At 46.3% G+C, this 23,286-nt stretch overlaps 1 protein-coding gene across 1 annotated transcript in view; it reads right to left on the reverse strand.

The window, feature by feature from the left end:
• Positions 1–2,125: 2,125 nt before the first annotated feature.
• The window catches only part of IL1RAP (interleukin 1 receptor accessory protein), a 51,507-nt gene continuing 30,346 nt past the window's right edge, over positions 2,126–23,286 (reverse strand). Inside the window, exons 4-12 of the mRNA XM_054166558.1 lie at positions 22,032–22,354; positions 21,083–21,275; positions 19,065–19,230; positions 17,916–17,987; positions 16,654–16,783; positions 15,620–15,768; positions 13,186–13,335; positions 12,111–12,254; positions 2,126–2,941 (exon numbers count right to left, since the gene is read on the reverse strand). Of these exons, the coding sequence (XP_054022533.1) occupies positions 2,217–2,941; positions 12,111–12,254; positions 13,186–13,335; positions 15,620–15,768; positions 16,654–16,783; positions 17,916–17,987; positions 19,065–19,230; positions 21,083–21,275; positions 22,032–22,354 (2,052 nt within the window). The 3' untranslated portion in view covers positions 2,126–2,216. The remainder of the gene's footprint in view (positions 2,942–12,110; positions 12,255–13,185; positions 13,336–15,619; positions 15,769–16,653; positions 16,784–17,915; positions 17,988–19,064; positions 19,231–21,082; positions 21,276–22,031; positions 22,355–23,286) is intronic.

Here is a 23,286-nt window from a genome sequence, read left to right on the forward strand (position 1 = left end):
GAAATTGCACTAGCTCTGTTGAAGCAACAGCAGAAGCAATGGTACTTACCCATTTGCCTTTGTTCCTTCATGGGGAGATGACAGCTGGTCCTAAAAGGCAGGAGCTGGCTATTTGGTACATCTGCTACCAGCTCCAGTTGTTGTTTCCTGTGTCTTTGGATTGCTGTAGTTGACCCACAATCAAGTAAGGGCAAAGTCTGTAAATAAAAGCTGTTCAAATGACAACAAGTAACAAATATGCTGACTCTGGAGGTTGACTGATGGCTGACTATTTGTATTTTGCAGCTTGTGTTTTCAGCTCTACCAGGCTCATTGACAGTACCATCCCACGTGTAGCTGTAAGCAACCAGAACCATTTAACCATGTAATGGTATTTTAATTATTTCTCACAAAGCATACTGCAATTTATCAGCTTGCTTTCCACATACCTTATTCCTGGTCCTCCTCCTCAATCACTGAGAATGGGCACATGTGGACAAAATTTTCTGAGGCATTTGGAATGTGTCTGCTTGAAATTACAGAGAAATCCATGCCTGGAGAATTTTCTGGAGTCTGATTTTCTAATTCCTGTGAGCTGGTAGGGGGGATTTGCCCTTATTTTATTTAGATTGATTCAGCTCTGTGGTGGTTTTTTTTTGTTTCTGTTTTCTTGGTCTGCTGCAGCAGGGCTGTTAGGATTCAGCTCACAGAGTCTTGTAGCAGGAGAGCTGCCAGCTGTGCTTGATCTCAGAAGGATCAAAAAAAGTCAGGGCAATACTGGGAAGAGGGGCTGCTGAGGGAAGGTAAGTGATGTGTGAATTATAACTGGGCTTCAGCACCATTGAAATAGATGAGAGGTCTCCCCTTCCTTCCTCACAGCTCCAGCAATTTCAGTAGGGGCTGCCCTTGAGGTCATGAGATAAGGGTCTGTCCTAAAGGTCACAGACCCCTGCACCCCAAGGGTTCATATTTTCAAGGCAGAGAAAAATGTAATGACTTGCCAGCCTGAGAAGCAACAGCTAGACTGACCAGAGTGGTGGGGGAGACCTCTTTTCATTTTGTCTTGGGGAAAGAAAACAAATGCAGTGTATTACCTAGCCTGGGCTGCCCAGCTGAAGAAGAGTGGCCAGCTCCCAACATTAGCACATTTTCTCAGTGAGGAGAGAAGTCATTACACGCAGCAGAGTGAGGCAAATGAAGTTTTCATTGTGGATGAAGAGTTGGAAACACTGCTGACAGCCAGCTCAACCGGCTGCTGAAACAGCGGCCCCGGGAAGACTGTTCAAAGGCTCTTTTGGTTATTTAATGAAGTGTGGTTGAGTTTTGACCCCTGAGCTCTAGTGCCTGGGGTTTTCTGAGAGTGCTTTAGGTCTTGCTCCTATCCCTGAGCTCATTGACTACTCAGAGAATTTTTTTAATCATATTTCCCTACATTTGTAACAGTTTTCTTTCTTGTTGCATGAAAGGCCATGCAACTGCCAGAACAAATTCATCATATGGTGAAGCTGAGAGAGGGACTGAGCCCAGGAGCACTCACTGGAAGCATTTGGAGCAGGAGGGGATCTCAGCTAGCGTGGTCAAACTGCCTCCCCAGGCGCTGCCTGGTGAACAAGGCTCCAGCATTTACCAGTTCCCATGGCACTTATAACAACAGCAGATTAAAGAAATCAGTTTTATTTAGAGAGAAGGGACTTGTGTTAAAACTTTTGACCAGGCTCTTTTAAACCACAGTAGATGAAAGAACCACACTGCACAGTGCACTCCTGCACTGGCTGGAGGCTCCTTGTTGCTCTCATTAGCAAAGTTTTATCCTTTGCAAAATGCAGGCTTGCTGTCCCTTCTCCAGAGCTTGCTGCCAGGAGTGCAGCTTCTCCAGCCTCTCTCCCTCCCAGTCTCCAGCTGGGGTCCTGCCCTTCCACACCCAACCCCAGCAGCAGCCCTGTGGCAAAGACAACCACATCTGGAGAAAAGCAACACCAGAGAAATCCATTCTCAGCTCCATTTTGCAATTTAACTTAATGAGAAGGACCCAGGCAGGCAGCCTCTAGCTGCTTCTCTGTGCCTGCAGGTCCCTGGCTCAGATCACCAGCACCAGTGATACTGCTGCAGTCCTCCATGCTGGCATGGGACTGAGAGGGAACACCATGTCAGCCTGTGATATTGTACAAATATCTTGGCTGAGGCTGCAGCGAGCTGCTTTTGCTGGCCCAGCACCTGCGGTGCCACCAGCCTCTTGGTTAGAGTACGTAGAAGTCGTTGTTGTTGGACAGGTCGCTGTAATGGCAGAGGGCAAGAGCGGGAGCCTGTGCTGGTGGGGGCTCGGGTCGGCTTCTGCCCTGAATCCCCTGCGCTGCAGGTCTGCCTGAGCCTGACTTACAGAGGTGAGTGTCCCACTTGGGCTCGGCCACGGCTCGGTGTTTGCGCTTGAGCCTGCTGCCATCGTTGCAGTAGGTCCCACAACACCGGCAGGTCAGGAAGTGCTTGGCTCGGTGTTTGGCACTCGATTCAGAGACCGGGGCCGTCCCCCCGGGAGCGAAAGTCATCGCCGCGATTCGCCGTGGGTCAGGCTGCCCTTTCAATCGGCTCCTTCTCCTCTGAATGGGGTCCAGGCTGATGTCTGACTGGGAAGAGCAGCTCTCGTTCCAGCCAGCGCCGGCACTCAGGCTGCGCAGCGGCAGGGCGAGCCGCAACGCCTTCCAGAACTGGGAGCCGGAGCGCTTGGACTTCTCTCCCTTCCAGGTGACAAAGGAGACAGACTCCTTCAGCTGGAGGATGCTGGGGTGGGTGCACTGCAGTGGCCTGTACTCCACCACAATGAGCTTGGTGGCAATGGCGTTCTGGCACATGATGCCCAGCTTGAATTCCAGGAGGCTGATGCTCTTCTCTGTCAAGTAATCGGGACTCAGAACCACGATCATCCTGCGGCTCCTCTGGATGAAGTCGAACACAGCTTCGGTGGTATCTAAGAGCGCAAGAGCAGAGGAGTTGGGGAGCACAAAGAGGAGGGAGCAGGGGGAGAAAAGCTGAAGGAAGCTGTTTGGTGGCATAGCTGCACAGATTCCCCCTTCCCACAAAGGGAAACCTGGCACAAACCCAGTGACTTTCAACTTGCCCATGCTCCTGCCAGCAGGGACTGCGGGAGCAACAGCAGCAGTTTTGCTTTGCAGTTGATTTTTGAGAAGGCTGAAGTGGTAAATGAGAAGCCAGGATAGCTGGGTAAGCCAGGACTGTACTATGCCTTCTGCACTACACAGCATTACTGCTGCCCAGGGAAGTGAAGACATTTGTAAAGGGCAGGTCTTGTTCAAGAACCACCTGCCCACAGCTCTGGCAGTCCTTGGCATGAGGGAACAAAGTGAAGCAATTATGTAATTGTGCCACAGCTTGCACTGCCGAGGCTGAGACCCATCTCCCTCCCTCCCATTCTCTCTCATCAAGAAATGGAAGCCTTCGAACTTAGAAAGCAAAAATGTCAGCCTTCAACATCTCCATCAGTTTCCCTAGCTGTGATGGGAGGGGGGATATACTGTCCTTCAAGGCATTTCTTGGGACTAATTGTAGTTTGAAAGCTCAGCAAGATGCTTAGGTGGAACAGTGCCAGGCAAAGGCAGCATCTCCTTTATTATGAATGTTGAAAAGCAGCAAACCTAAAGGATGCCCTTGAACTTGTATCTGTGGTTTGGGATGCAGCAAGCATATTGCAGGTGTCATGGCTAAGGTGTGAGCAGTGGAAAGGATAGGAACCAACAGGACTGTAGCACTTAGCCAATCAACCCAAACTGATTAACAGAAGTGTAAAAACCTTTTAAAATCCCCCCACGCTTACTGAATGCTGGTGTCTGAGATGGCAGGGGACCTGAGGACAAGGTGGTGTCCAAGGAGGACAGGGAGTACTAGAACAACAGCTCTTTGCTGCTTCCAGCAACTTTCACAGTGCTAAAGCCTTGATTTCTCAGTTTGGAGACTTCTCTCCCTCCCTCCCAGTGGAACTATGGTCTTTTGTATGAATAAAATTCCCTGCACTGGCAATGCATCTTACTCTTCTAGCGTTTGTCTGTCTCTTTCCTTACATCACAGCAGGAGGTGCAGTATGCTGCACCTGAATGCATCTTATTTGAATACTGTACAGAGCAATACTTTTTTTTTTCATTGAAGATATATGACTAGCTGTAAAACTCATTGTTGCTGGATTGTCTGGGGACCAAGACCATGGGACAGGAAAAATGATTGAACAGTAATTGCTAATAGAGAAAGCCAGGCACTGTTTGGCTCTTCAAAATAATACTGGAATTTAAATCAAACCACTTGGAGTATTTATTTTTTTTTCTTGTATAGGAGGGCTGGAGGGATTTCCCCTCACGACACACACACACAGGAAAACACTGATTCATTGAAACCAAAAGCAGATGATAAAGAATCGTCACTTAATGCCACATAACATTCTTACCACCCCTTTTCAAAGGCACAAAGAATTGGCAGCCATCTCTCAATTTACTCAGTCCAGACCTCATTCAACCCTTTCTATAACTGATTGAGATCTATTTTGAAACCAGTCAAGCTTCAGCAGTTTGTCAAAGGAAAAGCTCTTTTGCTGGTTTGAAATGCCTTTCTCTTTGAATCCCAGAATCACAGCAAAACGTAGGCGGCGGCAGCAGCAGCACCTGAGAGGTCACCTATTCTACCTGCCTGCTCAGAAAGCACAGGTTCAATTAACAGGAATGATTCCAACACTGCTGAAAGGAAACGCTTTGAGTCCACAGTGATGCTCTTCTTTTAAAAAATCTGAACTCACAATACCCAGCATTATGTTTTTTTTGGCAGGGAAAATTGATTTCTGAGAATGGGATGCATTTAGCCTTGGCTGACCAGGATACTTTGGGATGGCCAAGTCATAATGTAGTCCCAGTATCCTAATGTAGCCTAAGTGGCTGCTTCACAGTGTGCAGACAGGATGGGTCCTGCCAGAGACACCAACAGCACGGGACAGGGCAGCCAGCAATGAGGCTGTGGTGTTTTGTACCAACAGAGCTAAAAGTTGGTACTCTTGGACAGCAGCTCTATGCTAAAACACTCAATCTTTACAACAGGGTTACGAAGGACACTGCGTATTTGTGTTGGTTTGTGTTTCCCCCAATGCACCCCAGAGGTATAACAGAGGATTCTTAAGAGCCATATATTTATTCCAGCCCAGTAAAAGCTCTATGAGAACTCATAGAGCTCATAATCCATAGACCCCAAATCCAGAGGCTGTCACAAGTGTTCATTTTGCTAGTAGCCTGGAAGGGTTAGACACTTTCTCTCAACTTACCTGCTAGCATGCAAACAAAGGGAAAGGCCCCAAATGATGTGGATGTCAAAACAGGAAGCTAAATGAACGTGTTCTGCCCAGCTACCTGGAAGGTGGTAGGCAAAGCAGCCTCAAAGCGAGTTTGATTTCTGTGGTTAGGGCAGATCTCCAAGATTTCTGCTTAGTCTCTCAAGGAAAGGGCTGAGGTTTCCTTCCCCTCTTTCTGTCTTGTGATTGCTGTGTAAGCACTCTTTGAGTCAAAGAGTTTCTATATGTGCATGTGATGTGCACTGGTGGGTGACATTTGAATGCTGCTTGTCACTATGTTTCTGCTTACACGGCCCTGGTAGCGGTGGCTGTGCCTCAAGATTTCTGTAGGCACACCAAAAAAAGAGCCAAGAAAGCAGCTAAGGAAGTGTCCCCAGATGATCTTGACACTTGGACTACACACATCCTTCTTTCTTTAACAGCCTCTCACAGATGTAATGGGAAGGAAAATGATACTTATGAGAAATGCACAAGGATTGAAATGCAAAACTAAAAATGTTTTATTGAAAAGCAAAATAAAATAATACTGACACTTCAACAGACCAAATAACACAGAAGGCAAAAAAACATACAAAAAAAGGGAAGGGAAAACTCTGGAACAGCTGTACAACATCAAACAGCACAGGAAGACATTTATTTTTTTGCAATTTGTGCCATGTTGTTTCCCCACAAAATAACAATGAGGAGCTCTGCACGAGCTGCATATTGATAAACGTTAGGTTAGAGCACAGAAACTCAAATGAATCGACTGAGCTACACAGATGCTGAGACAGAATCCCATAGTGGAAACCACACATGGCACAGGATGAAATGGCAGGCAGAGCTGAGGTGCTTTGCAGCTCTGCATTACAGCTGGGACTGGGCTTTACCTTGGGCCTGACAGCTCCCACTATTGCCAGTCACCGAGCGCCTGGGAGAGTGGAACCTGCTCCAGTGCTACGGTCTTTTCCAACCTGGTTAATTCTGTATTCCTTCCATGCTGCTCTCTCCGGACCTCTTGGACCTGCTTGAGACCACTACACCATTTGCCTTGTGGGTGCTCTGCTGATGTCTCTCAGCAATCCCATTGTGGGGTTGCAGCAGCATCAAGGGCCACTGCAATGGATGCCAGAGCAAAGTCCTGGTCTTGTTTTACTCTGAAAACTCTGAATAAAATCAGCAAAATAAATGAGGTGAATTTAACTTCCTAAAACAATAAGACATACTAAAACATCAGCAGAAGTCAGCCAAAAGTGAGATGTGGTGAGGTCTGGGATGTTAATTGAATTTATGGGCATTTTTAAGTTAATCTAAGGGGGTGGAGGGGAAAGGAATCTAACACAGTTCTGCTTTGGCCTCAAGGCCTTCCCTCTGCCTGCAGAGCTGGCAATCAATTATAGAGATGCTGAAAACACAAACAAAAAGGTGAAGCTGGGCAAAATGACAGGGTTACAATGGCTTCATGAAGTTGAGCCTGGTTTTGGGTGCTGTCTGACATAAATGAAGTTTTATGGAGTGTGAGAAGCAGCTCTGTCCTTCCACAGCCAGCCACAGTAGAAAACCTCATAGCAACAAATCTTTAAGGCACCTGTGAACAGATGAGGAGCTCCACTGCCCTCAGGGAAGCTGATTAGGCTTTCACCTGCTTGAAACAAAGCTTACATGGGGCAAAGAGAATGAAGAGGAAGATGAGAAGGAAACTCTAGTTGTTCCACTTTTTTACAGTACCTGCCCAGTGGCATAGGTGGCTATGGTTCCCCACCGCCCATTATTCATAGTAACATGCTAAGAGTAAGAGCCTTTGCTGATGCCAGGATTCAACTCTACACCTTGAAAGCTGAGCTGTTTCCTGGGATACCCTCAAACCTCTTTGCTCAGCTGGGTTACTAGTGTATAGTCTCCAGATTGTAGTGCTTCTTTAATGCCATTGTGAATGGATATGCCTCACTCACTGGACACCAGCTGAGCAAAAGCATGAGTCAGAGGTAACTCAGGAACAGCCATTATCAAACACAAGCAGGGACTTAGTGTGCATAATACTGACTTCTGCAGGTGAGAAGGCACTGCATTGGGAGCTACAAGAGTAAGGCAACACCCTGGTTGGTTTGTAAAAGCTTGTAGCTTTATGTGAAAACATTGTGAACAACACTAGCAGTCAATGCCAGGGTCCTGCTGCGCTTTGGTCTGTCCTACAAGGGAAGAGACACTTCCTTCAGTCTGAAAAGCCTGAGGAAAGCCTGCTGCAGGTTCACTCAATAGGTCCTCTCCTCTGCCTGCTGCCTCCCATTGAAGCATGGAGTCCTGTTCAGTGGTTTGTTAGTATTTCCACTTTGTGCAAAGGTTGCAGATGCTGAGATCTGTTCAGCAGTTCTGGGCTGGAAATAAGATGGGAGGAGACTTGCTTTGTAAAGCCAAGGGTAGTTTAAACCTGAGCCCTGAACTATGAATGGTGATGTTGTTCATACCCAGGCAGAAAACATTTGAGTTTTCACAGAATCATAGAACAGTTTGGGTTGTAAGGGACCTTTGAAGGTCATCTCATCCAATCCCACTGCAGTCAGCAGGGACATCTTCATAGTCTTACCCCCTCATAGTCTTACCCAAAAGCAAACAATTATCAGTAAGTTCCAATAAATCTGTAGGTTCCCCTGGGGAGTTGGACATATACCCAGTGTCATCCCAGAGGCCTCAGCAGCACCTTGCATAATGCTTTCCCCTAGCCAACAGCACAAATACAGTAGGTGGATAAAGTAGTGAGTAGTAAATTTGGGTTCCTTGCACTGCTTGTGAAGTCCTTGAGTTTACTTTACACAGATGCATCTCTCAGCTATGCTCCATAGCCCTGAAGGATCTAGGGTACTCAGGAGAGTAACAGAGTCCTAGAGACTGACCAGTTATTAGGAGAAATGCTACAACACAAGTATCACCTAGCAGAAGGTTGCTGGTTTGTTTGGGTTTTTTTAATAGAAATGCTCTTGTAACAGCCATTTCACATTGCCAAACTAGCTGAATGCACTGCTCCTACAGAAATGTGGGGAGCAAAGATGAGGAGCCTCAAGAGTGTATGTTCCTACCACTGAAGCAGAAATGTGATCCCACAGTGATCAGGACTATAGAGCTGGGGCAGGTATAAAAGGCTCCATCCCGGAGCCACCTTTCATACTGTTCCCCAGCCCCTGCAACATGGATCAGTGACCAGGAAGAGAGGAAAGCAGCTCTATCCTGGATGCCAATCCCATAGGAACTGGATCTAGGAGTACTGGCCTATAGAAATACTATTGCTATCACAAAGTGCTGACTGCATCCCACCTGGATAGCCCAAATCTAGACCCTGGGGCCAGAGCTTGTGTGGCTCATGATATGGATGTGCATTTGCAGAAAGGACACGTGTGCATCTTTGGTCCCTCTACTGCCAGGGCAGTAGAACAGCCACAGGGAGGCCTGACTGCCCTCTGAAATGCCTGGGGCACAGTGCTTCACGGCAAAAACTCCAAATTCCTTCCCATGCCCTGGCTTAACCTGCAGATTCCTGAGGTTTGTTTTGTTTTGTTTTCTGATGACATCAAACATTTTTCAGGGATACAGATGAGCCCATCAAGGCTCAAACTCCTGCTAATTTTTTTCACTGGCATCTCCACCTGCAGCTGCTTCCAGAACCTGCCCTTTGGGAACTTCGATTTCTCGCCTTTCCATTTAATGACAGTCAATGCCGTCTGGGCCTGCTTCAGCTCCTTCACTTTGCTCTTCTTGATGGCTTTGTACTGCACTAGAATGACTTTGATGTTGCCCTTGGAGGCCATATTCTCTAGACCAGCCTTGAGCTCCAGCAGGGCCTGTGTCCCCTGCAAGATGTAGTTGGGGCTCAGGACAACAAGCAGACGTCGGCTTTTCTGGATGAAGCTCAGGGTTTCGTCTGTGACAACTGGGAGAAAGAAACATTCAGGTGGTTAGTAATGGCCAAGAGCATGCTGCTGAGCTACTAGTGTGACACCAGCTGTCTGCTGAAGGGAACGCACAATCCCTTGGAGGTCCTCTACAAAGATTATACAGGTTCTTCCCAACCCTGCAAGTGATTCCAGGCCTCCTATACCATGACTGTCCCATATAGTGATATCTTCTAGTCCCAGCCCCAGACCGCCTGTGGATGTATTGCCTCCACCCCATGCTACACAGAGATGTTTGAGGTAGCTGCATCTAAAAGGCACTGTACTGCCTGGTAGGATCACCACCCAACAGTTTGAGGATGCCATGTAGCCAAGAGAGATAATCTGGTAGGCTTAGATTTAACTTCCTTCTAATGACAGCGGAAAAAGAAGCTCTTTGCAGCAAAGCAGGGAAAGTTCCAGCTGGACATGGCCTCAAGGAAAGACTCAGCCTGATGAGGTGGTGGGAATCCTGAATGCCTGCACTTGCATCTCCCTCTGGCAGACATCCAGAATGACTCTGGGTAATCCCTTCACTCCTCTTACCTCAGTTTCCTCACCACAAACACATACAATAAGTATCTGCATCATCTGTGAGTATCCTCATGGGTTACTTTGCTTTGGAAATGCTACCCTCCTAACTCCTGCTACTCATCCAGCTGTTCCCATTGCTGTCATTGACAAAAGCAGGTTGGAGCATTTTCTAGAAGTGATGATCTGAGAACTTTCAATAAAGTGCCCCCCAAAGTGACACCCTTCAAGCTGGGGATGTGTCATGGTAACTGTGGGTCCTCTTTGATTCTCTAATATCTGCAGACAGGCTGTCCTTAGGCATTTTTCTGTAATGAATGTGAAAACTCCTCTTAAGTGTGAATCCCAGTGCTTGCATTCTGCTGCAGGACCTCCCACACTTCACTGACAAGGGAATGCTCTCGAGTGGCCAGAAAATACAACGGGGAATAAAATAATGCTGACTGGCAACTTCATTTAGTTGTGAAGCATGTTTGGTTAGCTCCTGTCAGCAAACTTGCAGGATAATCTATCTCCCACTGTTTCTTCATCAAGGATAACGTTCGCTCTCTACCCGTGACTCAGATGTGTAGTCTGGAGGCACAACACCAGCTGCCTAAAGCTATCCCCTGGCCTGCCGTGCTTCCCCAGGAAGGAAATTAGTCAAATCCTAGCTAAGCAGCAATGGAGAAGCCTCAGTAGTGTTGCAAACAGCAGTGCAGTGATCTGGAGGGCTGGTGCTGGATTTGGGCTGGTAGTGACTGCCACAGCAATCAGGGATGGGAGCACTCTGGGGCTAAGGGTGTAGGGCTGTGCTGGGAGGAAAAGGAGATGCTTTAAAAGGGAAGGATGGAAAGAAGTGGCAGAGGCAACAGGAGGGAGATGCATATCCTGAGGAACAACTGGTGAGAACACAGCAAACCTGCTCTCAGCCTGGCTCTGGTATCAAGTAAATAAGGCCTGGAGAGGGCCCTGCCATGTCATCCAGACTCTCTGTAGAACAAACAGCACCAGGACTGCAGCTGTCTCCATGTCCCCTGAGGCACTTGTATTTATTTGCTCTCAAACTTAAAAGTTGCTGTGTCCTGGCAACAGTTTAGGAGATCACAGATCCCAGGCTAATCCTGTTCTGTCACATAACTGGCCTGGGACTCCAGCAGTATCTCCTGTCCTACCCAAAATGGACTCCAACGGACTTTATCAGCACAGGTTCTGTCATCAGTGGGGTCCTGACCCAAACCCCATGAATTCAAAGCAGGGAGGTTTGCACTAGCAAAAGTTCAGGCTTTAAACTTTTAGTAGGCATGAGGGATGATGATACAGCCAAGTTAGGACACTGGAAACTGAGAGTGTTTGTTAGATTTGTGCCCTGGCTGTGGCACATGTTGTGACTATGCATATCTGAAGAGCAGACATCTCTCTAGCAAATGCTGTGTCCAGAACCTTGTATGACTTACTTTGAAACAGTGAAAAACAACCCCAAATTTACATCTCAGTAAAGAGATGAGTCTCACTACCTGAAACAGAGTGCTCTTAATCACAGCAACGTAATTGTGTGCCATGTTTTAGACAGACTGCAACTAATGAGGGTGAGTGGGAGGCCTTCTGGGAGGGCACATTATCTTCTCACTGATGTTGGCATGGTGTTCTCCACACCTCCCTGAAGCAGACACTCCTGGTTTTATAGGCACTCACCATTAGAATAGAATAGAATAGAATAGAATAGAATAGGATTGGAAAAGACCTTTGAGATCATCAAGTCCAACCTATCACCCAACACCATCTAATCAACTAAACCATGGCACTAAGTGCCTCATCCAGTCTCTTCTTAAACACTTCCAGTGATGGTGACTCTACCACCTCCCTGGGCAGCCCATTCCAATGGCCAGTCACTCCTAGGAAGAGCTTCTTCCTAACATCCAGCCTAAACCTGCCCTGGCATAGCTTGAGACTGTGTCCTCTTGTTCTGTTACCCTCTGGAGTTACAAGTCTGGTCCAGTATCACACACTGCTTCTTTTCTTTCTAGCCTTGACTTTATCCCTGTTTTTTGAAGTCAGTTCAAAGGGTTTGTATGAAGGTCAGTGGTCTGGTTCCCTCATGCTGATAGATCAATCACTCCTGCACATTGCTCCTGGGGAGAGCAACTGAAATGACCATCAAACACCACTTGCCCACTGTAGCCTTTTTGTGTGCCCAGAACCACCTGTGTCATCATCACACGAAGCAAAAACATTAGAAGATACCAACAAGAGATGGTCGATGGAGGTGGGTTGAAAAACAAAGGCTAAAGTTAATCCGGACAGCCAGTTCCTATCAATTATCAGCACCAAAGAACAAGAAAGAGAGGATGCCCATGGAGCACAGCCCCCTGTGAGATACTCACTTCCCCCGGGGAGGCTGTCTCTGTCAAAGATGCACAACTTGTAGCCGAATTCGTTCTCCAAGACTCCTCGCAGCGTCAGCAGCACAAATTCCTCCTCCTCCGCGTTGCGCGCGTACGACACGTACACATCGTACTCCTTCCCGTCTGAGCATGGGGAGCACAGAGAAACAGAAACAGCAGAAGACACACTTGTGACACTGCACCTGCTGAGCCTTTGACTTGCTTCACAAGAAAAGCAGCTATGAAGCTTGGAGCCACTTGGAGCCCAGGCACTGCAGGTTTAGACACATCAATTTCCATAGTTACAAGACAGCAGCACTGCCTCTTCAACTACCCAGCATGAATGTGCAGGCACCCAGAAACTGCTGGGTCTCTGAAGGCATGGGACCGCTGCAAGACAACCAGCCTGTTCTGTCCAGGGTTCTTTTGTCTTATCACATCTCTGTTTACCCACCTGAGCAGTCCCACCAGAGACTTGCACCCTGCTTACACCCTCCAAGAGCCACCACACCCTGCTTGGCAGGTTCACACCACAAGCTGAGAGGGTTCAGACACCCTCCTCATCCTACAGAGAAAGAAATCTCAGCTCAGAGTTTCAACAGATGAACCCCCACTAACACAGGGAAGCTGTGGAAGAACTGAGGACAGAAGGGTGATTTACAGATCTGTCCCTTTATATGCCTTCCCACATTTTAAAGCAAGTCATCCTGGGTTTGTGAATCCTTACAGTCACCAGAGAAAGCAGGGACTTCCTGAAATTTGATGACTTATCTTGACCATCTAAATCAGATGAAACAGCCAGTCATCAATAGGGAAATGCCCCAGGAAGCCTGACACATTCATGCTTCACCTCTGCAGAGAATACAGATAACTTCTCTGTCCCCTGACCCAAGCCTGACCCCTCTTGCTCTAAAAAAGACCCAATACAACTGAATACAGATATAGAAATGGAATGCTGAACTCTTATTGTGCTGTGAAGAGGGTTAAAAATATCTTCTATGAAAATTCCTATATGAAAACAAAGGCTCTGGCTTGCAGCAAGATTAAATACATAAGCAGCTCTTCAACTCCTTACCTAGAATGGTTTCATCTGTTCCAAAATGAGCTCGATAGAAGAGGACCATTTCAAGCCAATAAACATGATAGATGACTATCAGCACCACAATGAGCAGGATGGTTGCCCCCAGTCCACAGGCCAGTTCCACAGTGTACTTTGGTGCTACAACTGGGTTTGAAAAGAAATAGGTGGTCTGATTTACAGAACAGGTTGGACTTTCAGCTAGGCAGAAACAAGCTTGTCACATGCAGCCAAACGCCTCAGAGGAGCAGTCAAGAGCCAAGCTGGCCCTTTAGAGGAAGGTAGCCAGGACTTTTCCGGCAGGACATGATGGCTGGCCAGCCTGGAGTCCCCATTCTGGGTTACTAGGTCTGGTAGGGCTGGCAGAGCAAGTCAGAGCACAGGCTGGACTTCTGCCTTTGAGCAAGACTCTGGGAGCAGCCAGATGGTAGAATGCCTTGTGCATTCCTTGTGCAGGAAACCACCTGCACAGTCCAAATCCAGCTTGTGATCACTAGCCTTTCAGCAGCATATGCAGACTCTTGGAGAAACACAACAGCATGCAGCCAAATGAGCCAACCAAAGCTCACCTGCAGCAAAATAAAGGCAATGGCCAGCATTTTCCCTCCCCATTAAACACACACAGTTCCTGTGGCTTGTCCCAGACTGACAGCAAGGACATATCTAGCCATGGCCTCTTTCCTCTCGGGAAATAATTACAGAAAAGCTGAAATACTAATAGGACAACCTATAGAAAACAAGCCAGAACATCACAGGCACCCATCCAACTCATACACTATCTGCCACACCACTGCTGCTTATTCACATTAAGGACAGAGCTCCTCTGACTGTGTTCCTGGGCAGCTCTGGTGTTACGGTGATTCAGGTGGCAGGTGACATGCACACTGGCAAACTGCATGCTAAAAGAACAGCAGTGAGTGGAAACATCACCAAATAAGTTTTATTTAAAAATGAATTACAAAAAAAAAAAGAAAATGGAAGGAATTTAACAAGTTTCATTGTGTGATGAGCAGCAGAAGTACATAAGGGGGAGAGATCATCCAGAAAAAGCAGGAGATGTAAATAAGCTAATGTCATGAAGGAGTTGGAGCTAATGTAATGGAGGAGTTTGCTAAAAACTGGAAGACAAGTGCTGAGGAGTTAAGATTCTTGAATGCTTGATGTTCCCATGCACAGTGGGATGGTCTGCAGTGAGCTTAGCTTAAGGTTGCTTTGCCAGCAGTTGTTGGGGATGGTTCTTGCATTTTGCTGTGGAACAGAGCAGAAAGGAGGGATGGTGAGTAACCAGGTCTGCTCAGAGCAAAGCCACTTAGCTGCCCAGGAGACGATGGGGAAGGAAGACAGAAGACAGTACAAATCAGTTCCACCAGACAACAGCATTTAGGCACTGCTGTATAGGGAAAGAACCTGAAGATTTTAGATTTGCTTCTGCTACATGTACCAACATTATCATCCCAGAAGAGTTATGTATGTAGGATGAACTTACTGGCAGATGGTTTCAGCCTTTCTCAGTTGTGTATTTGGCCTATTGTTCCATTCTAATGATCCAATAAAGGTTTCTGTCAAATGAATGGGACTAAAAAAGGAGGACAAGCACCAAGAAAGAAGCAGCTGTTCCAGCAAAAACCTCTGTCAGCCTCCTCATGCTAATAATAGAGCAGAGTTGGTAGCAGAAGTATCTGGCATGATCTACACAAGGCAGGGCAGCATCCCTTATGTGAGAAGGGAAGACCAACCTACAGTAAACAGGAGTGAAGCTCTAGATGAGGTTGATAAAGAGGCAGAAAAATCCACCTTATTAAGGAAAACTCAGGTATCAATAGTGCAGGCTCAGTTCTTACTACTGAGTGGCAGGTCTGGGAAACAAGAACAAAATCCTTGAAGAAAGATGCAGGAAAAAAGCCTACACTGAAAAGATCTGGGTCAGTCCATACTATCCATGCTGAAATGGCTGTGTCTAGACTGGAACATCCTCACAGCAAGGAGTAAAACCACAGTGTCATGGCTAGACTGTCTCACTCAGTGTCAGCAAGTGCAGCCTGCCTTCTGGAGGGTGCCAACTGGTAGCTGTTGAGTGACGCAAAACCATCACACACTCAAGGAACTTGAAATCATTTCAAGCAGCCTGTCCCCTCAGGTCTGCTTCAGTTGTGGACATGAATGGCATGAGGTCTATCCCACCCCTTTTCCCTCCTGAGGCACCTGACCATGGTAGGGTACACGTGACACGCATCCTTTGCTCCCGCCTCCAAGAAGTGGTGCAGTATAGCAGCAATAACGCAGCAGTGCGTACAGAACAGCACGTGCTGGGGAAAGAGGCCTGACAGAATTATTTGCTTCCCTACTGTTTTGCAGGGCAAAACTCATGGCAGAACTGACAGCCCTCTCTGGACGTGCCTCACTTCACGCTGATGCTGTGCAAGTATTTTACCTTTCATGTGTACTATGGCCTGGCCATGGGCCTCGCCCTTGGCGTTCCTGGCATGGCAAGTGTAATTCCGTTTCAACTCCTCTGGCGTGGCTTTGGAAACTGTCAGAATCCTTTTGACAGTTTTGTCTTCAAACTCTGTAGGATTTTCACTGCAAGAGAACAACTAGAACATTACATATGTAAAACTGCAGCACAATCTTCGTGACAAATGCTCCTCTCCTCGCTGCAATCTCTTTCTTGAAAGAAACCAAAGCACCTAAACTGGCTTTATCAATTGATACACACTTCAGATTTTAGCACAGCTGCAGCTGTTGCTTTATCTGATTTCTCTTAATATTTATTTTTCACTGCAGCTGTGACACATTGCACTTTAAAGAAGTTCATGTCCACAAAGCAACAAGAGCTTGTGAACTCAGGATTCAGAGCCCCTGCCACATTCCCTGTGCAATCCTGGAGGAGTCACTTTGTCTTTGCCTGAATTGATCACCTGCAGAATGGGGATAATGGTGTTTCCTTTTTCTACTGAGGTTTCCAAACCAACCAGGGCAGTGACCACCTCCCACCCAGCAAATGGGACTCTGAACCTCATTTGGGTCCTTCATATGACTGGATCTCTATCCCTCCTAATCAATACCGTGCATAATACTACAGTTTTGTTTTCAGCCTTCGTTTTGTCACTTTTGCTATCTGGGAACATTCTTCTAAATAAAATTGTGTCTGCCCTGTCTCAAAAGTCCTGCAATAGCACCAGCTGCCAGGTCCTCTACCAGGACCTAAACAAGTCATGATGCAAATTGGTAAACAAAGCTCCCTCAAATCTTTGTGCAAACAAGACGCTGCCCAGGCCTGCAAGCCTCCTCCCTGGAGCTCCTGCTGCTCATTACGACATGGTGCAGACACATGGGCTTCTGACTAACAAGCAAGTAGGGAATTCTATGCTCCCTTGCAAAGGCAAAAGGGGCTATCACATCTGTACCTTTTGCAGGACCCAAGGGAGGGTTAGATACAAATGAAGGTTCACGTTTCTGTGTTACCTTTGTGTGACTTTTATCTTGGAGTCTGTGATGTCGTCTGTGTTTTTCCCATCGATGGTCCACCACACTTCAGTCCGAGAGTCCTTCAGGAAAGTGAAGAAGACATCACAGACCAGAACAAGGTCATCTCCTGGGAAGGACAGATCACAGTGAAGTATTGCAAAGCAGGAACACCATTGCCCTGACTTCTTTCCAGTGATCCTACCAGCCTAAGCTCTGCCTCTCTTCAGGAGGGAATTAGCCCAGCATCTACCTTCAGACATTTAAGAACAGTTTAACATCCCAGACATACTGATTTAGGACAGGAAAATAAATTGGAAAATAATCTTCTGCCTTCTGAAACAAGTTACAAATTCTCTTGACTGTGTGAAGTGACCCACCCAAAGGCAGACACTCCATGCCAACCATTCCTTAGAAAGCCAGGCTGTATTAATCATCCCCACTGCACAGCAGATGTCATAAAGTGAAGGATCCAACCCCACAGCATTTTGGTGTGAGGAGGTTTGTTCAGGCACTTAACTTCCCCTGGAGAAGTTAGGGAACATAAATATCTTTGTCATCAGTCTGTAAGTGATTTTATCTTATAGTGTGACTATGGAAGAAGTCTGACCTGCTGAGCCAAAAAACCTGTGCTATGGAGTAAAAATTCTGCTGCTGAGCATCATCATCATTGGCACCATTATTTATTACAGCAATGTAATGGGACATGATCTGTTCAATATAGGGAACTGCTCCAAAGAACTATCAGTCTAAACAGATGGAGTGGGGGAAGGGGTGTGGTACCCTGCTAATCAATGCTGTGAGGCCAGCAAAAGAAAAGCTGTCATTATTTAGGAAGTAATCAGCCAAAAAGGGAGAGGAGATGAGCAAGAAGTGGCCAGAAGGCTGAACACACTTAATATGAGAGAGGGCGGGAGCAAACCGCAACCAGGAACAGGGCTGAGATAAGGTCCTACAGGAATTTCTCTAAGCAGCTCAGAGTCTCCTCTTCATCTGCCTCTGCAGCTGCAGTCCTGCATCTCTGTGCCTGAATATCCATCTTTACTTGAATCTAACTGTGCTTTCCAAAGTAAACTTTTGAAGCTGGCATCAAGAACTAGCACTCCACGCTGTCTGCCAGGCAATTTGTGGCAGCCTGTGTGCTCTGTGACAGAAAGCAATGGGGATGCAGTGGAATGGGAGAGGTTCTGTGCCTGGCTGGGTCTCCCCACCCCAACAGACAGGCTGCCAGGTCAGTGATAGCAGTGAGCATTATCATTTACCTGCTTCCACTTCATAGACAATTTTCTCATTTGGAGAGATGAATTGTGGTGGCAAGGCCTTGTTTGGAGATCCTGCAGGAGAGAACAGAGAGAGCCCCCATGGAGACCCAGACTTGATGAGAACCTGTGGTCCTTGCAGCCTTGCCCATTATGTCCTCATGCCCCATTTCATGGGTCCCAGTCTTAACTTGTGATACAATCCTGCTGTAGAGTTCCAAGCAAAGAGAAATTTAATCCTAGTCCCCAAACCCAGGGCTAGATCCAGATTTTGAGGCTCCTCCAGAGTTTAGGTAAGACTAGATACAAGTTTTCTGGCCTCTCACATGGGAAGAGCTCCATATCCCTCTCATTCCCTGAACAACATCTCCCATAGAGCACAACCTGTGCCAATTTCTTTTTATTGATGCCTTTAAAAAAAATACAAACACAATATCCTGTCACAACTACTTAATGCAGCTCTTAAAGCAGCAGTTACCACAGAACTCAGCATACGTTCTACTGCTCACTAGTTTAAGCTCTGTCCACAAATCCCTAGCAGAAAGACTGAGTCCTTGTGCCTAGGACAGACCTGTCAAACCACTGGGCTGGGTAACTGGAGCCCTGCCTGGCCAATAACAATCTCAAGGATTTGGGACTGGAAGAAGACCAAAGCAATTTGGCTATGATACTGACAAGCAAAAGGCACTGGAGACAAAAATGGCAAGAGTACCAGGGTTATGCATTCACATGCCAGCAGAGGGTACCCCTGGCCATCTCATGGGCTTTATATCATCATCCTAAACCCAGTCACAATTTGTGATGCTTGGGGTATTTGACGTGGTGGTGGCTAGGATCTCTGTCCCTGGAGGTGCTCAAGAGGGGACTGGATGTGGCACTTGGCACCATGGTTTAGCAGTCATGAGGTCTTGGGTGACAGGCTGGACTTGATGATCTTTGAGGTCTTTTCCAACCTTATTGATTCATTGATTCTATGTTCCAGGCAGTCACAGGAAACCAACTCCACAAGCAAAAATGTACCAGGTCAGTTAGCTACTGCAGACTGAGCACAACCACAAATGGGTCCTCTGACAGACTCTTAAGACTTCTAGATGTTTTTACCACTTCTGCAGCTATACACCTGCATTTTACACATTTTAAAGTCATTCTTACCCACCACCTTCATCTTTATGGTTCTGGTGAGATTATAGGTTCTTCCATGGTCCTTGAATGTCACAACACAAGTGTAATTGCCTTTGTAGGGGCTGCGGACAATGGAAATGACAAGCCTGGGCCCTTGAGGGTATCGCTCATGGAAGCCATCCACCAAGTTGCAGTTCTGGAGACAGGCAGAAAAACACTTAAATTTTGGAATTCAGAAGTAAAAGCTAACAGTTTGAATGCTACTACAAATACCTGTTCTTAAAATATCAACATGATATTTGGGATTGTGATGTAGGTTGAACGCTGAGCGTGTTGGAATACAAACTGTTACGTTCGCCTTGAAAACAAGGTGATGAAGCAGAGGAACCTAATAGTTTTACCCCACCTTAAATGCAGACAATTTTATGAAAGAGACATCTCTGATTCAGACATAAATTTCCAATCAAGGCAAGTGAAGAGTACAAGTAAAAAGAGATGGGAAGGAAATGGTGATGTATTGACAAATGGATGCCAGGACTAAAGGGCATGCCCCACGTTGATGTCAGCGTGTCTCACTCTCTTGGGACGAATCAAACTGCCCTGACTGACTTCAGCTGAGGATCAAGGCCCAAAATAAGAATTTGTAGTACAGCAACCTTAATAAACTCTTCTCTTTCCGTCAGGCTAGGCAGAAAACCTCTGCCAAGCACCAAACTAGTGATCCCTCTTCAGAATGGGGTTATGCAGATGACATCTTGACTGGCATAAAGCCCAAAGATGTGCACACTTTCTAAGAGACTATTTCTGAATGGCACATTTACAAACCAGACACATCCCAATGGGGCAGTTTAAGACAGTGGTCATATACCATTTCTACTGATTTTTATTAGGCATGGGATGACTTGCTGCCTGCAAAAATTACTTCCATGGGGCTTTTTGTTTCATTCTGCTAATTGATTGTTGAGGCGGGAATTTCAATGAGTGGCACAAGTGAAGCATTTCAGCTGCTGGAGTTAAACTGCTCCTGTTGGATACAAAAGTCAGTTCTTCCTGAAGGGTTTTAGTGTTGGGTTTTTCCTTTTGGAGCAGCATTTGTTTGGGTTTTGTTGTTGTTGTTGGTTTGGGTGGTGGGGGTTTGTTGTTTGTTTTGGACTTTTTTAGATCAGCAGATATATTTGTATTAAATCTACTCATACAGAACCTCCTGTCTAGAAATCCAAAAGCACTTTATAAGCAGTTAGAGAACTCGCTCTCAAAACCCTCTAGCTACATATCCACTGAGAATTCTTATGCTCTCTTGACTAAAGGCATCCACCTAGAGAAAAATACCAAGGTCAAAATTTAATAAAATTGAGCAGTAATTCTGAAGGGAAGAGCCTGAGGATGGCTGTGAGACAGCCTAATTACCAGAGCAGTCTGGAAGGCGGGTTAGGAATGTCTCCATCTTCAGAGAACGCGTTTGCTGAACTGTGTCAAACAGTGTCCTTACAGAGGCCTGACATACAACTTCATTTCCTGACCTCAAAGGATTTTGGAAAGGATGCTCTACTCATTAGCAGGGGAGGTTGTTTTGTTTGGGGGGTTATGTTTGTTTGTTGGGGTTTTTTTTTTCAGTTGATGTGTTTTCTGGTTTGGGTTTTTTGGTTGTTTTTTTTTGAGGGTTTGGCTTTGGTTTCTTTTGGTGTTTGTTTTTTTTAACAGAAGTGGGGAATATGAATCACAATTTCCTTTACAGTGATAGTGACTGGCTTACACAGCAGGTCAGGTGTACTGCCTATTAATGAGCTGAGGTTACTAAACCCCTGCTAGAGTATTCTCCACTTGCGCTCACTGGTCAAAAAAGTTTCAGTGTTAGCTCTCAATTCCATTCCAAGAAGAGTAGTTTTACCCTTGAACTGAATGGAAATAAAGCTGTTAAAATCAACAAAGCTTCATTAACAGTTTCATCACTGGGAAGGCTGACACACAGCCCCATGGTTCTCATGCCAACTATTGCTTTTTTGGACACAACACTCTGTTCTCCCACTGCCAAAACAAGTCCATCTTACCAAGTACCACTTGACCGTCGGTGTTACACTAGCAGGGTAAAATCCATCGATATCTGGACATACAATCTTCTCATTGGCGTGCTCTAAGTAGAAGATCTCCTCAGTGGGTTTTATCAAATGGCTCACACAAGAGTCTGGGTCTTTTGGAACAACCTCCAAGGGAAATGCAACTTTGCTGCAGTAGGTAGTATTTCTAAGGACAGAGGATAGGGCTGATTAGTTGAAAGTTGTTTACTCCTGTAGCAGTGGAATGAAATAAAAATCACATCTGCAATAATGAGCATCACAGCACTGATGAGGTATAGACAGCCTGAGCTGACTCATTTATAAACGGGAAGGAAAACGCCATCAGAGATGGCCACACTGGCTCGGGAAAGCCTATAAAGATGACTAACAAACCACATCCACTCCCCTGCTGGTAAAGCAGATATTAGGGTCAAAGACACAATGAACAAGAGACAACACGAGGGAGATCAAAAAGAGCCTGTGCTCAGTGCAAGAGCAGATGCTATATTCATTTCGTACCACACTCAGAGACACTTTTAATTTCCTAGAAGTCTGAATCTCATGAATCTTTGCCAAATTAGCATGCAGTCAAAACATTACCCCTGCATCTCAAGCTATTTTTACACTAGACGTACAGATCACTCCTTAATGGTGAGTGCCTGTGGATTTTGCCATGGGCTCAGCAATAATATTTTCATGGACACTTGCAGCTAGCAAGGAGAGGCATGCTCATTAACGCTTGCAAGGCTCCAAGCATTATTATGATGTAAATTGGCTCAGCACTGAGTGGTCTTATAATTGTAACATTCTTTTCCCAGTAATGCTTATGTAAATGGTCTTCTCCCTACAGAAACAACCGGTGCTAACAGCCTCATTTTCCCACTTGCATGAAAAGTCCTTCGGTTACACTGAAGACACGGAGGATCTGCACTGCAAAACCCACCTCAGCATGCAGGTGTAATTCCCAGTGTCGTTGAGAAGGGCAGGCCAGAACCAAAGGGTGTCTTTCTCCTTACTGATGTGATTGTCTGGCAATCGAAAATTAATGGGCTCCTCCAGATCCCGGTCCTGCCCGATCCTGTACCAGATCAGGGTTAAGCCAGCAGAATGGGCTGTGCTGTAGTTGTACTTCAAGAAGGTCTCGAAAAGCGGGCATTTGATCTTGGCAGGCTCCCCGTCGTAGATCTGGATCTGCTTCATGGTGTCCACACCCCAGTCATCACAACGTTCTGCAGCAAGGAGAACAAGGCACCTTATCTTGCATGTCTGCAGGAGAAAAATGCTTCTGCCCGTGCTCCCCACAGCCCTTGGTCCTGTCCCCATGAAAATCAGGCAACAATGTGGCAGTTCAGGGTGAAGAAAACTGGGCTTTTATACAGCCAAGCAAGAACATGGCCTTCACTTCTAGAGAACTTGCAAACCTCTACTTTGACTTGTACACCTCCTAAAGGCCCCTCAGTTTAGGAAAGATGTTGAGTTGCTGGAATGTGTCCAGAGAAGGGCAACAAAGCTGGGGAGAGGTCTGGAGCACAAGCCCTATGAGGAGAGGCTGAGGGAGCTGGAGTTGCTTAGCCTGGAGAAGAGGAGGCTCAGAGACCTTATTGCTGCCTACAACTACCTGAAGGGAGGCTGTAGACAGGTGGTGGTTGGTCTCTTCCCCAAGGCAGCCAGCACCAGAACAAGAGGACACAGTCTCAAGCTGCGCCAGGGGAGAATTAGGCTTGAGGTGAGGAGAAAGTTCTTCACAGAGAGAGTTGTTAGCCATTAGAATGGGCTGCCCAGGGAGGTGGTGTAGTCACCATCACAGGAGGTTTTTAAGAAGAGACTGGATGGGGTGCTTGTTGCCATGGTTTAGTTGATTAGATAGTGTTGGATGATAGGTTGGACTCAATGATGTCAAAGGTCTTTTCCAACCTGCTTAATTCTATTCTATTCTATTCCATTCCATCCCATTCTATTCCTCATCAAGAGGACAGGATATTGCTGTGTAATATTCCCAGAATATTCAACCCTAAACTCTTGTGTGGAAAATTTGGATGAAAACAATGCTAGAGGTTTTTGTACATCCATACACAGTGGTAAGATGGAAATAGAGGGATTGAAATAAGAGGGGGGAAAAAAAACCCAAAAGCAGTGTAAACATCAACCCTCCCTCAGAACTAAAAGCCACTGGCCCTGCCAGAGGAAGGTGGACTGTA

Source organism: Dryobates pubescens, chromosome 13, assembly GCF_014839835.1.
Source record: "Dryobates pubescens isolate bDryPub1 chromosome 13, bDryPub1.pri, whole genome shotgun sequence".
Taxonomy (NCBI): Eukaryota; Metazoa; Chordata; class Aves; order Piciformes; family Picidae; genus Dryobates; species Dryobates pubescens.